Source organism: Dicentrarchus labrax, unplaced genomic scaffold, assembly GCF_905237075.1.
Source record: "Dicentrarchus labrax unplaced genomic scaffold, dlabrax2021, whole genome shotgun sequence".
NCBI lineage: Eukaryota > Metazoa > Chordata > Actinopteri > Moronidae > Dicentrarchus > Dicentrarchus labrax.
Window position 1 is genome coordinate 15569833 of NW_026136719.1, and position 14456 is coordinate 15584288.

At 39.6% G+C, this 14456-nt stretch overlaps 3 protein-coding genes across 3 annotated transcripts; 1 reads left to right on the forward strand and 2 right to left on the reverse strand.

Annotated features, from left to right (window-relative positions):
- Positions 1-1957: 1957 nt before the first annotated feature.
- On the reverse strand, positions 1958-4977 carry sdhaf2 (succinate dehydrogenase complex assembly factor 2). Its single transcript, XM_051379393.1, has 4 exons — positions 4820-4977; positions 3818-4041; positions 3209-3318; positions 1958-2648 (listed from the first exon to the last, which is right to left on the reverse strand). Exons 1-4 carry the CDS (start codon positions 4844-4846, stop codon positions 2518-2520), a joined length of 492 nt encoding a protein of 163 aa, XP_051235353.1. The 5' UTR covers positions 4847-4977; the 3' UTR covers positions 1958-2517.
- Positions 4978-5074: 97 nt separating this feature from the next.
- Positions 5075-12260, forward strand: LOC127351644 (cleavage and polyadenylation specificity factor subunit 7). Its single transcript, XM_051379389.1, has 9 exons — positions 5075-5734; positions 6273-6470; positions 7142-7245; positions 7370-7515; positions 7604-7949; positions 9746-9849; positions 10699-10843; positions 10980-11191; positions 11923-12260. Exons 1-8 carry the CDS (start codon positions 5648-5650, stop codon positions 11185-11187), a joined length of 1338 nt encoding a protein of 445 aa, XP_051235349.1. The 5' UTR covers positions 5075-5647; the 3' UTR covers positions 11188-11191; positions 11923-12260.
- A 400-nt stretch (positions 12261-12660) lies between these two features.
- On the reverse strand, positions 12661-14130 carry polr2l (RNA polymerase II, I and III subunit L). The gene is made up of 3 exons (XM_051379396.1): positions 13986-14130; positions 13399-13503; positions 12661-12950 (listed from the first exon to the last, which is right to left on the reverse strand). The coding sequence occupies exons 2-3, from the start codon at positions 13491-13493 to the stop codon at positions 12842-12844; spliced, it is 204 nt and encodes a 67-aa protein (XP_051235356.1). The 5' UTR covers positions 13494-13503; positions 13986-14130; the 3' UTR covers positions 12661-12841.
- Positions 14131-14456: the final 326 nt, after the last annotated feature.

The following is a 14456-nucleotide window of genomic DNA, read 5'->3' on the forward strand; positions in this document are numbered from 1 at the left end:
CACGACACAGGAAGCAGCAGTGGAGGATGACAGGAGCGCTGGGCTACAGATAGGCACTGTGGGTGTGCGTGGGCAACTGATGAATACACACTCTAAACAAGCCTCAAAGCAATGAAGATGTGAATTTTTTTTTGATCCACAAGTGGCTTTTTTTTCTTTCTTCAAGGCAGGGAATTGTGACAGCCAGCAAGGTTCACATTCAACTACTGTCAAATTAATTGTAGGGTGTAGTACAGGACATCTACACAGGCACAATTAGGTGACTATTGATTCAAACTTTTTAAATTCCTGGTTTACTTTATGCTTTAAGACCAGTGGTGGAAGAAGCATTTAGATCCTTTAGTGTTAGTAAAAGTAAGTATTAAAACAACAATGTAAAACAACTCCATCACAAATCCATAAATAAAAATAGAAATACAGACGTATTAGCAGCAATATGTACTTAACTAATCAAATGTAAAAGTCCTCGTTTGCAAGATAAATGAACCCTGCAAATGATATGTATCATTTATATATTACATTGCACTAACATTTGATAGTTAAAATTAATGCATCAATGTGTAAACAGCCTTTTACTGCTGCAGCTGGTAGAGGTGGAGCTAGTTTTAACTACTTTATATATTATGTAGTTTAGTCCAGTGGTTACCAGCCAATGTCTCAAGCCCCTCCAAAGGGTCACAAGATAAGTCTGTGGGGTCATGAGATGATTAATGGTAGAGGAAATAAGAAAAAAAAAACACCATTCTTCTACATTTGTATTAATCTTTTGGACTTTCCCCCTATCGTTGGATAATTGTACCTCTTCATCTCAACAACTACCATCAACTCATAGACCTCTGAAATGCGACAAGGGGCACGAACTGGACTGCTTATTTGGTAACAATATAAAAATGTTGGGAACCACTTGTTTAATCTTGAACAATGCACTGTATTTTATAAGTGTATCTTTTTTTTATGCAAAATGTTTACTCTTAAAATTAATTCATAACTAGAAAAAAAGTTTTTTAAAAAATAGATTTCCTGCTAAAATGTAATAGAAGCAGAAAGAAAATGAAAATTGTAAATGTTCTTTGTTACTGCTCACAGCTGATTACAATATATATGGAGTGGAGAGACAGATGGCAGAAGAGCAGAGAACACACAGAGGGGAACCCTTCTGACATCACTTCGGTCTATTTTAGGACAAGCTGAGGACACAAAAATTGAAGGCTGGGACTCTTACTCAACATATCTCCGCTGTGAAGTAATGAGAAATAAAATACACATCAACCTTTGTCACTTATCTGTAAGATCGCCTTGTTTGTGTAACACCTAGGCAGTGGAACATCTGTACATTATAATTCTATGGGTGTACGGCTTGTCATCTGTTTTGAGATTCTGTGCACATCTCGTGGCCAGAGGGCATTTCCCTCCTGCTCTCAGTACGAGGTTCCGCTGAACCGACATGACACACAGACAGCCAAGATATTTTCCACCATAGTCAACACACACTGATCCAGATAATTATGACCATGTTGGGTTTAAGCAAAAATATTTTTGTTTAATTGAAAACTCAGCTTGACAGACAATTTCACTGATCATTGCCTTTGTCTCGTGACCTTAAATGCAGTAATGTAGTAACAGTAAGGTGGTTTTTGCTTCCATCATCTGTAGCTCACTGTTCAAGGTTATCAGCATGTGTGGAAGCTATGGAATAATGTGTTCAGATTGTATCTTGCATGAAAAATAAGGTATGTGAAAGATATGTGGTTGACAGGTGACCCATTTGCCACAGGGATACTGAGATCAGCAGGAGCTTCAATTTGACAGTGACAGAAAATAAGGTGATCTGCTTCCATCTGGTGTCCATGTGCTGATACTGCAGGCAACATAATCATTAAGTAACAAATACTGTTCATAGTATCAATTATGGCCACTTCCAGTATGTGACAGTAATGCAATTGAAGTAAGCAGCAAATAACAGTAGAGCATCAACATTTATTAAATAACCCATAATGACAGTAATAGGCACAGTAAAATCATTGAATCGACAAGCTATGCTATTGAATGAATCGATGTGTTCCCTTTTAATTTTCTAATAAAGAAACAGATCATCACCTCGTATCCATCAAGGCTGACTTGGTCAGTATGCATCTCACAGATTGAGCAGTCCTAAATCTTACAGTCTTAAATCAAAAATGTACAATTCAAATCATGTAAAATATTCAGAACACCTTCCCAATATTGCGCTGTATCAATATTTGCCCGATCCACAAACTTCCCTCACCATCCAGAAATCTTCTTCTACCTATAATGACTGGAGTTAGCAGAGGAAATGTTGGATCGAGGCTTTCATGATGAGAATATTTAATGGACAGGTGTATAGTACAAGACAGTAAAGTGAATATTTTGCACTGTACAATATTCTGTACACTCTGCTGTGTATGACAGGAGAAACACAGCTGACTTTTTCCGGTGGCTGATTTTACACCCAGTTCCCCACCTAAAATGAGTCTCTGAGAAGGTGGGCCATGGACCTCATTGGTTTTCCTTTTCCAGGTACTCCAAGCTGGGCGCATCTAATCTCTGTTCATGGTTGCGATTCTTTGTGAACTCCTTCAGCAGATCCATGACCTCTCCTTGGTAAACATCAGGGGTGGGGTGAGCTTCTGTAAGAAAATAAGAGGTACATACTTAATTCTTTACAGATTCCAACTCAGCCTTGAGAATTGAGAGGAAATTAGAAGAATAAAATAGTAAGTTATACTGGGACAGTGAATGAGCTCCCAGGGTGAAGTCCGAAAAAGAACGGTAATAAAAAGTTAATTTGTAAGCAGAGCTGGGATTTAATTATTTCAGCATCAGTAGCCATGAATGATGGCCAGTTTAAAAAAAAAAAAAACATTTTATAATTATTATACCCATTGGAGTTTTCCACATTGTGTTGTGTTGCAGACTGAATTTAAAATGAGAATGTCTGCTTCCTTTGTTGCTGTTAACATAAAACAGCAAGTCAAACCAGGCATTTGTTATTTGCAATTTTTATAAACATTAATATTGCAAAGCTGAAATGTTTTTGTCATTAAATATTTAAAACGTTTCGCAGTAAGAAAGAAGAAAGTATATCCAAATACCCTTCAAATGATGTCTATCTGCTGCCAGCTCACTTATTATTTGTTTTTATGTATCATGTCTACTGTACTGAACAGTAAAATAACCATTTTCTCACCTGTTGCCCAGTAGTAGATGTCCCAGTCATTGCTTGGTTCATTAATCAGTCTGTCATACTGCCGCAGCTGCTTCTCACTCATTGTGTTCAGGTACTGCTTTGCAAAAAGGCTGCAAGAGAGAAGGAGAATTGATTTGAGTCTTCTCTCTAAATGGAAAGTCACAGTTTCTGGTAATTATCTGAGCAGCTGGTGAATGGGTTGCACACTGGGAACTTATTCTTCTTTGGGCTCCTTCACGTTGCATTACTGTCTATTTCTGGTTTTAGTGGTTGTGAATGCCCCGATACTCTATACTCGTTTAATTAATCCGGTGGCTCACAAAAATCTAAACAGCCATCTTCTGCCCTCCCCACTACCTCCATACTCTAAAATCCTTTTTACATCATTACCAGTCTTTCTACTGTTTACTTCCTACATGATATAAGTACATGTTTTATTGTTCCTGCCTCCTGACACTTCTCGCAATAGCCTGTGGGATGTTTTCCTTTAAGAAACTTGAAAAGTTGGTGACACAAACTCATCACACACCTGTATTGTACAACTGCTCTAAAGACATCACCAGTGAGGATGAGGCAGACAGAAAGATAAAAACAGTAGAGTTTAACAACCTGAGCAAAATGCAGTTCTCCAACATGCCCCTCTTGCGACTCTCATACAGCAGGCGGCGCCTCTTGATGTCAGTGGACTCGCCAGGCTTTTCCTCCCAAGGGGGCAGAGGGATCTCAATGAGGTCACCTCTGGTGTCGTCTGGGGCATCACCACGGTAACCACGAGATGATACCAGCCCGGTGACTGCTGGTCTCCATGCTGCCTGACACACCCCTGTCACCAGCTGACAGGCCAAAAACACACATTAGAACAAATACTAGTGTCGTGTGTTGTATTTTATTATCCAGTACAAGTGCTGAGTCAAACAATTCAATGTGTAATCTGTTCAAAATGTGTTGAAAAAGGCAGTGTTGTTGCTGACCCTTTGATGTCACTACATCTGATTATCCAACTTTATTTTGTGTAAGATCAGGACTTTTAGGAAGAGTTATTCAGACATTAGATAAACATGTAAAATGACCATGTCTTAATAGGGCTTTATGTACACAATATGAGAGGTCAATATTATATTTTTTATAATGCTGGAGGCTTACAATAGTAATTAAGGTTTTTTTTAAAACAATTTCTATGTATTACTTTGTGTATTTATTCATCCAGCAATTTAGATATTTTGGTATTAATTTAGCTTAAAGTACTTTCCAATAGATAAAGCTCTGTAAGCCTAAATTTGACATCAACACACCGACACAGTCAAAAACAGATGCAGAGGGTTAATTACATAATGTCACACGCTGCCCTGTTGTACAACTGTCCTCTAACAGGACACACTTTCTGCATCACGGCTAATAACGTTAATGCTGCAACACTGACAGACAGGACTCACGCTAGCACTTTATAACATTAAATACAACGTTGTTACATCAAATTATGAGATGACACTTAATCCTGTATTTATTTCTCGTCTAGTCTAGTGCTCGACGAGTTCATTCCGACGACTGTAGCATCCAAACTTCAACCAACAAAAGGGTACAAACAAATGCAACGTTCACGAGATAACTCACTCTTTTCGCAACGATAGAGGACAGCATTTTATACCCTCTGTCTTGAGACGTGGAGAGACTTCTAGATGAACCGCTTCTTCGCCGTGTTTGTGGAGTCAGTGTGTGAATGTCAGACAGAAAACAGTCCAATTACACAAGCTGGTCGGGAAACTAACGAGGGGGGGGGGGACCGGAAACAGCGCACACATGACGCCATATTGCTACGGTAACGGCGATGTTTAGCTACAGGAAAACACAATTGGCCAGTGTTAGTTCGTCGGTGTGGTATAGTAAAAGAGTATTACTTAATTGGCGTATTTTCAGTTATTTTATATAATTAGCGTCACAGTCAAAAGCGTGTCCCACTCATCAGAGGAGTGTGAAGGGGCTTGCCCATAGGAACCAACGTAGTTTGTTGTTGCTAACCGGTGAAATAGCCCGGACGGATTTAGCGCAATGATCACGTACTAGCAATTTTAGCATTAGCTGAGGCGAAACTATTTGTACATGCACTCGTACATGAAAGGCGGTGCATGTGTTTTCAAAGTGTTCATTAAAATATAACCTCTTGCCATATGTCCGCTTGTCGTATTAATCGGTTTGGTATCAGGTTTTATTGTTTTTTTTTGAGCCACGGTTTTCATCATTTGCGGTCTCAAGCGGAACGTTAGTTAACGTTATAGCCACCGTTAGAAACAAGGCTTCACCATAACAACCTATCTTGAACATTGGCGGTGCACCTGTTGTCGTAATGTGCGGATAATATAGCAGAGTGAGCGAGCTACACTGAAAACAAAGAAACTAGCGCCAGTTTCAGTCCGACCAGCTGGATCGTCTGAGGCCCGCGGGATGGCTGCTGCAGGACGTGCAGCCGGACCGAGTACCTCCAATAAGGCTCGCATAGATCTGTACAGCGACCTGAGTCAAAACGACGACGTGAGTTTGTAGTTTACTTTTCTTGTTTTTAAAATCTCAGCAAATGCATCAGTGAAAGCAGCACAGGGGTGAAGATGTAAAGTTGTCGGCACCTTGTTGTGGTTTGGTATCACCTGAGTGAACTGAACGCAAATGTTCAGTCTTTTTGTTGCTTAATGAGAATAAAACGGTCCGTGGTTTTCAGGAATTTATGAGCCTTCAGGTACAGTCACTTGAGTAGACAGTCTCCATCTTCATGTGATGTTGTGCTGTCATATGTTCAGGTGTGTAGGTTTGTTTCAGCCGCTGAGTCAGCTGAGTTACATCTAGTGAAGGTACTTTCATTCAGTTTTGTAGTTCTCCTTTTCTGGCAACTTCAGGTATCCCCTAGTGTAGAACCTTTACTGACTCAAGCAGGATAATCTGGGAATGATCCTTGTCATTCAATACTTCCTGCTGCTGCAGCTGCTTGGATTTGTATTTCTTCTTGTATGTTTTGTTCATTGATGCACATTGACATTCATTGATTTTTTTTACATTTTTATTTTATTCTACACAGGATTTGGACAGAATTGCTGAAGCAAATGAACTTTTTGACGCTGTTCTGACTGGCTCGGTCGATCGGGACAAAACAGTTACAAATGTGACGCTTCCTAAAGAGACAACAGCTAAAGAGGAGGATAAATCAACTGTGAAAAGTCAGAAAGGAGGAAACTCACTGAGGAGACTGTCTTTGTATATTGGAAATTTCTCTTGGGTGAGTAACACCCTCTTTATGGTAATGTTGATTCCATTTGTATTTTATCGTCCAATATGTTTTTATGATTTCATCAAATAAAATGTTCTTATACATTATGTCCTGACCTGGTGTTTTTTCCTCTATATTTTGCCAGACTTCAATAGCGGGGTTTAATGGTCTTGAGTCTTTCTAGCTAGTGTAGCTCTGGATTCCAATAAAGGGGGAAGTCTTGGAGGAAAATAGAGAATTTAATTGTGCATAGACTGGTTTGTTTGCTTTCACCCACCAACACTGGTAGTACGGGTATGCTTGATCCGTGGCAAGAAATTAGCATTAGAAGGCCCACTATGTTTGAGTTATTCTTTAAAAAGGTTACAGAGTGCAGCTTTAAGACAACCTCGTTCCAAATGCCAGGTACCAAACGTACATTTGACCCACAGTTAAAGTAAGCATAATCTAATGTTAGTCTGAACACAGTTCATAATGGACATGAATATTTTGAAATATATCCACAACAATCTGTCCTTATTAACAAAAATAGTTTTACTCAGCACTACATATGAGTCTGTTTCTGTCAATCACATACTTTTGTTTCTTTAACGGTGGTCCTATTTATCAAGATAATAAGTAACTATCTACCCTCCTGGCATTTTCTCATCTCTTCCTCCCAAACCTGCCACTACCTCCAGTGGACATCTGATAAGGACCTCATGAGCATGGCTCAAACGTTGGGTGTGAAGGACATCATAGACATCAAATTTGCTGAAAACAGAGCTAATGGCCAGTCAAGGGGGTGAGTGGTTGCAGATCAGGTGTTTTATAAAGTATAAATAAATATTGGAAGCTTGTTTTGATTTATTAAAGATTTGGATTTCTGTGACTAGTTAATGTTGGTGACCTTCTACTCTGTAATACAGGTATGCAGAAGTGGTGGTAACCTCAGAAGAGTCATTGAAAATATTGTTGGAAAAAATACCCCAATGTGAACTTAATGGGGAAAGGATAGACTGCCGGTTTGCCACTCGCCAGAATCTCACTGTGTTTGAGGATGCAGCAAATAAACGTAAGAGAATACTATTCATTTTTTTATTTTATTGCATTTTATGTCATTGTCTTTGTCATTTCTAACAAAAACAATGTGTTCTTTGTAGGTATACCCATGCGTCTTAATTCCAAAGATCCCAAGGAGTCCGATTCTTTGGAAAAAATTCCCTCATTATTATCACAGGAGCCCAGCCCTCCCCCTATACTTCCACTTTTTCCATCACATCCCCTTGCAAACAGGTTTCCCTCATTACCAATGCCTTGCTTTGGCCAGCCACCTCCTCCCTTCCCACATATGCCGCCAAACGTCCCTCCGCCCCTGCCACCCCCCTTGTTCCCCCCTCCTCCAGTCCATGCTCCAAGCCAGCCTTCTCCCAGTCTGCATATAAATCCAACTTTCTTCACCCCACAAGCACAAGACGGGCACAGCAGCAATGCCTACAGCCAACAAAAGTGAGAACATGCACTGTTTTATATTTCTAACTACATTGAACAAAATTATAAACGCAACACTTTTTTTTTGCCCCCATTCATCATGAGCTGAACTCAAAGATCTAAGACTTTCTCTATATACACAAAAGGCTTATTTCTCTCAAATATTGTTCACAAATCTGTCAAAATCTGTGTTAGTGAGCACTTCTCCTTTCCCGAGATAATCCATCCACCTCACACGTGTGGCATATCAAGATGCTGATCAGACAGCTTGGGTATTGCACAGGTGTGCCTTAGGCTGGCCACAATAAAAGGCAATCGAAAATGTGCAGTTTCACTGTATTGGGGGGGTCCGGGGGGGTCTGGAAACCAGTCAGTATCTGGTGTGACCCCATTTGCCTCACGCAGTGCAACACATCTCCTTCGCATAGAGTTTATCAGGTTGTTGTTTGTGGCCTGTGGAATGTTGGTCCACTCCTCTTCAATGGCTGTGTGAAGTTGCTGGATATTGGCAGGACCTGGAACACGCTGTCGTATACGCCGATCCAGAGCATCCCAAACATGCTCAATGGGACATGTCCGGTGAGTATGCTGGCCATGCAAGAACTGGGATGTTTTCAGCTTCCAGGAATTGTATACAGATCCTTGCAACATGGGGCCGTGCATTATCATGCTGCAACTTGAGGTGATGGTCATGGATGAATGGCACAACAATGGGCCTCAGGATCTCGTCACAGTATCTCTGTGCATTCAAAATGACATCAATAAAATGCACCTGTGTTTGTTGTCCATAACACACGCCTGCCCATACCATAACCCCACCGCCACCATGGGCCACTCGATCCACAACGTTGACATCAGCAAACCACTCACCCACATGATGCCGTACACGCTGTCTGCCATCTGCCCTGTACAGTGAAAACCGGGATTCATCCATGAAGAGAACACCTCTCCAAAGTGCCACACGCCATCGAATGTGAACGTTTGCCCACTCAAGTCGGTTACAACGACGAACTGTAGTCAGATCGAGACCCCGATGAGGACGACGAGCATGCAGATGAGCTTCCTTGAGACGGTTCCTGACAGATTGTGCAGAAATTCTTTGTTTATGCAAACCAATTGTTGCAGCAGCTGTCCGGGTGGCTGGTCTCATGTGGAGGTCCTGGGCTGGTGTGGTTACACGTGGTCTGCGGTTGTGAGGCCGGTTGGATGTACTGCCAAATTCTCTGAAACGCCTTTGGAGACGGCTTATGGTTTAGAAATGAACATTCAATTCACAGGCAACAGCTCTGGTGGACATTCTTGCAGTCAGCATGCCAATTGCACGCTCCCTCAAAATTTGCAACATCTGTGGCATTGTGCTGTGTGATGGAACTGCACATTTTTGATTGGCCTTTTATTGTGGCCAGCCAAAGGCACACCTGTGCAATACCCATGCTGTCTGATTAGCATCTTGATATGCTACACGTGTGAGGTGGATGGATTATCTTGGCACAGGAGAAGTGCTCACTAACACAGATTTTGACAGATTTGTGAACAATATTTGAGAGAAATAGGCCTTTTGTGTATATAGAGAAAGTCTTAGATCTTTGAGTTCAATGATGAATGGGGGCAAAAACAAAAGCGTTGCGTTTATAATTTTGTTCAGTGTATATGTTTTTTTCCTAGTGATAAAATGAAACTTGATAATACTGTTGTGGAAAGTGGATATTTAAAAGCAGCAAAAGGCTAGGATGCAGAGGGGAATACAAAAGAATGGAACATATTTAGGATGGTACAACAAATTAAGATGTATGACAACAGTCTGTATTTTTCAGACACACACCTCAAAGTACAGACAGAGATTTCGAGGAGCTGATGAACAGAAACAGAGCTGTTGCCAGCAGTGCCATCACCAAGGCTGTGTCTGGAGCAACAGCTGGTAAGTACAGTTGGTCAGATTCTGTGAAGTGAAAGAAAGAACCCAGAACTTGTTATGTAATTTAAAGAAAGAACTGGTCACTACTTATGACTGACGGACAGATGAAAAGACAAAAAGCTGTTCCCCATCCACCTTTTTATTTTATAGATAAAATTAACTAAACATTTTTGTCACAGTACCTTCCTAATGACAAAGTAGACATTTATTTTTACACTTTCCTATTTTTGATTGTTAATGTATTAACTAAAGTATTCAGACCCTTTATTCAGTGCACTTCTCCTGTACCTATTTAAAGTCTCTGAAAAGTTGGTTTCAAATCTGAAATATTTCTCTGCAACATAAAATAGTGATGACAACAACAACACTGTAAAGTTTGGAAATAATTAGCCTTAGTCGTAATTTATCTAACACTCACAACCAAAGCTAATCTGCTGTGTTTTTTGTCATTTCATCATGTGCGTAATTATTACAATTATATGCACAAAATGCTGTTGGGTATTGTGGATAGATTATGGCCAAATCATTTCAGGTTAGTCACACTACTGCGAGCATAAGAGAATGACTGATGCGAATGCAATGCTTTTGTTATGAATGCTGTATGTGACTTAGAGTACGATAGTGTAACTCCAAAGGTGTAGTATAATCTAATCATGGTGAAAGTTGTCATTGGCTGCCAAAGGTTCTCCATCAATATGGTCAGTCACAACCAAGTGATGTTACTGATTTCCAGTCTTTTTGTAACTTAATTCTAAATGGATGCGAGTGCTTTAAATGTCATACTTTATTAACCCTAAACTTAAGAGCTTTAAAGTGCTTAAATACTTAACTTTACTTTTATTGTTAATACAGGAGACTTGCGGGTGGCCATGGAGACTCTATTAACTGCCATTGCCATCATTAAGCAGTCCAGAGTGTATGGAGATGAACGCTGCCAAGCCCTGGTCACCTCACTCAAAGACTGTCTAGTCTCTATCCAGGGCAACTACGGCTACAGGTTTGTCTAATTATGCTTCAGGACTCTAAGACGTGATGCATCTTGCAGTCCATAAATACACTAAACTAGCTGGATGGAACTAGCATAAGCTTTTCTTATCAGTTTGTATCACACAAATACACACATTTCTGTGCAGGAGTACCAGTCGTTCTGGGGACGAAGAAAGAGACCGGGACAGGGGTCGGGACCGAGAGCGAGATCGTGACAGAGAACGTGACAGAGAAGATTCTTCCGGTTGGGACGGTGCGGGAATGTCTCGAAGACGCAGAGATCGCGGGGATAGGGATAGGGAACGCTCACGGGAACGAGAAAGGCACAGAGACCACAGAGACAGATACCGCTAACTTGGTAAGCTTCCCTCTAATTTATACACTTACGTAACTTATGTACTTTTCACCCATCAGACCGTTCCATTGTTGTTCTGGTACTCTGCCCCATATGAATGGAATGAACTTTAAAGTGTCATCCTATTGGATGAATTTCAACTTTTAATTTTGGACCTCCTAAGAGATGCCTGATTGTTTCTGATGCTGTTTGTGTGCTTCAATGTGGCTGGTTGTGTTTTGTTTGTGTGTCTGATCTGTTCTGTTTCTTCTGTTGCTTCTGCTGAGGTCTCTTGCAAAACAGACCTTGACCTAAATGAGAATACCCGATTCAATAAAGGTTTTATATATATATATTTATTAATATATATATATATAAAACCAACACAATACAAAACTTTCTTCATATTGTATTTCATTAAGTCAGTGAACATAATCTTACAATAATCTTGCGATTGAATAAAATACAATTTCAACATAGAATATATTCAGGCACATAATTTTGTAATCCATTTTTATATAGTTCAGGAGTGCACATTACTAGGCACATGCCTCTGGTTCTAAATGGCACCTAAATCCTTTTAGACACAAAATGGTTCATGGAGTAAAGGTCAGTAGTTATTTTTAGTTGAGTTATTTCTGTGCACTGAACTGTTAAGTCTAAGGACAAAAAGCCACCTAGTAGTACTGTACAGTCCATATTTAATTCGTCTGAATGTGGCTTTGAAAAGTATGCTTTTTTTTTCTCCTCCCCAGACTGTCGGAGTGTTTAAGTGTGAAGCAGAAAGAAGACAGGACTTTTTTTTATTTCTGCACCAAGCTGTATAAAAACCTGGAGAATTCTAAGGTGGGACTGAAGATGTATCTCCAAAAGTCTACGGTGTACTTTTTTGTTCTCCAGTCGTCTGTACATACTGGGACTTTTACCTGCTATAGGAAAAAAATGTGGTTGTAGATTTGTTGCTGGAACATGAGATTCCAATGCTCGCATGCGCAGGAACACCTCTTAAAACCGTGTAAATGTAATGCAGTGTAATGTTTTCATCACTTTCTTTTGTATTAAATCTACAAATTAAAAAACATTCCCCCAAAAACGTTTTTTCTTCTCAGGCATTTAGGTCGTATTACATCTGCTCACTAAGTATAACCGAATAATTACCTATAATTGTATTTTTAGAACATTAAAAAAATGTTTTTGACTTGAAGCACTCAAAACACCTGGAGTACTTTTATTACTATTTACTGGTAACGATGACACCTCTTACCACAGAAGCCGATAGTGATTCACATGCACTTCTCTATAGGTCTGATTGTTTTTTTTACAGAAACTAAAGTTAATAGCAGTAATTTTTCTCCATTTCAGGTGCTGCTTTGCTTGAACGCACAACAGTGACAGTGCACAAATGTATGAACTAATTTTCACCTTTTTAGTTCCTGCAGAAAGACAGGTTAATCTATGTAACTAGACAAGCCAGTAATAAAAAGGTAGCAGTGTCATTTTAACAACTTTATTTAAAAAAAAAAAAAAAAAAGTATTATCACATCAGCGCACAAATGAATGTTCCAAAGATTTTCACTGTGGTCGGCATTTGTTGTTACACATCAATATTATATGAATCTGTCCATGCCACAGCCCAACCAAGTCCTTGCAGTTCTTGAAGTTGACCATTTCCAATCACTTCTCCAGTGGAGCATAATTCAACAATTTCTCAATAAGATCCACGTGAGAAAGGAGCATCCTCCGACAGCAGTATCTCTTCAGGCCCAGGGCATCAAGAGCATCTCTTAAGAGGGAGTAAGGAGGTAATGTTAGTCTCAATGTACGGTATACAGTTCACCAGATGAATGAGTAAACTACATGGACATTATTGCATACAATAGTCATAATAGTAGACTAAATGGCCTCAGGAAATTGCTATTATTCAGTCCATCAATGCATTCAAGTCTGAATGTAGACCACTCGAAACCTTGAGGACATTAGCACAGCCTATGACAACTGAATAGTCTAAAAAGGTTTTACTATGTTGTATTTCCACTTGACTGCTTCTAGAAAATAAAGTTGGCACAGCCGCTTACATACAAGTTGTATATCTAAATAGTTTTGATTTTGACTTAATCCTTACTCATATATTAAACATATTAAATTACATATTGCCAAGAACCACAACTATGAGCGACATCTGGAGATGTAACATTATTGAAACAACACAAACCAGCAGGTATTTATCTTACCCCTCAGTATACTCTGCTTGAAGTAGGCCGAGGTATGCCTCCCACTTGTTACCCACAATCTTCCCACACGTGAAGCATCGGACAGGGATGATCATTGTTGGACACCTGGGGACAGAGGCACACACCACCTTGTTGACGTTCATACCTGAGTGTACAGTGTATCCAGTGCTAGTAAGATAACTAAGCTAGCTAGCGTCAATTAACTCGGTTAGTATTTATTTTTATACAAATATGTGAATTCCTCCTAGGAAATCAAGCTGCTCGCCAACTGGTAACGTAAACGCTGTATCGGATAACGTTGGCTAAACTTCAATGATTTGGTAACATTTTAAATAGCTACAAAACTTAACTGGACGTTCACTGAAATGATTATCAGGAATAATACCTCGAATAATAACCTGGCGGATTAGTTAATTTGCAAGATTAGCTAACGTTAAGCACATCCATGGTAGCCACGCGATTAGCACAACAGTAAACTGTTAGCCAACGTTAGCATCTAGGAACATGCTGCCACGAGTTGACATAATGTTAGCAATTAACCTGTCAGAACATAAAGTCTAAAATAACTTCAGTTTGTATTTACTCACCGTAACGAATATAGTTTATCTAAAACTTAAATTTTATATTATTCTAAGCAAAATGAGTTGCGCCAAAAGGATGGCAGCTTCCCTCGTTCTCTTGAGCAGCAACAACAGTGAGACTTCCGGATAGAATCCTTCAGAATAAAAGCATAATTTCCGCATTGGTTTACTGATAATAAACATGGACAGTTAGAAGATACACCCTTACCCTAAATATTTGATGCATCTTTCAGTATAACGTTGTACACTTCAACAGCACCACAAATTACAGCCTCTAAAATAACATTGAACAGTTTTGTTCAACAGTCTGAACCACAACTGATTACATTTACAAACATTATAACCTGCATAATGTTGTTTAAGACTGCATTAGTTTTAACAATGTGTATCTAATAAAATGGAAACTGAGTTTAAATTCAGTACAGAAGCCGCACACATTATTTGTCAAAAGCTTTCACACTGGTACTATGTAAAAAA

What these genes read in the sequence shown, in the direction of transcription:
- sdhaf2 (XM_051379393.1), bottom strand. Translation starts at nt 4,846, where the DNA reads ATGCTGTCCTCTATCGTTGCGAAAAGA. An exon ending in CCTCTATCGTTGCGAAAAGA is followed by an intron (nt 4,042 to 4,819) that starts GTGAGTTATCTC and finishes TTGGCCTGTCAG; the next exon opens with CTGGTGACAGGGGTGTGTCA. An exon ending in GAGAACTGCATTTTGCTCAG is followed by an intron (nt 3,319 to 3,817) that starts GTTGTTAAACTC and finishes TCTCTCTTGCAG; the next exon opens with CCTTTTTGCAAAGCAGTACC.
- LOC127351644 (XM_051379389.1), top strand. Translation starts at nt 5,648, where the DNA reads ATGGCTGCTGCAGGACGTGCAGCCGGACCGAGTACCTCCAATAAGGCT. An exon ending in TGTGTCTGGAGCAACAGCTG is followed by an intron (nt 9,850 to 10,698) that starts GTAAGTACAGTT and finishes TTGTTAATACAG; the next exon opens with GAGACTTGCGGGTGGCCATG. An exon ending in CAGGGCAACTACGGCTACAG is followed by an intron (nt 10,844 to 10,979) that starts GTTTGTCTAATT and finishes ATTTCTGTGCAG; the next exon opens with GAGTACCAGTCGTTCTGGGG.
- polr2l (XM_051379396.1), bottom strand. Translation starts at nt 13,493, where the DNA reads ATGATCATCCCTGTCCGATGCTTCACGTGTGGGAAGATTGTGGGTAAC. An exon ending in CAAGCAGAGTATACTGAGGG is followed by an intron (nt 12,951 to 13,398) that starts GTAAGATAAATA and finishes CTCCCTCTTAAG; the next exon opens with AGATGCTCTTGATGCCCTGG.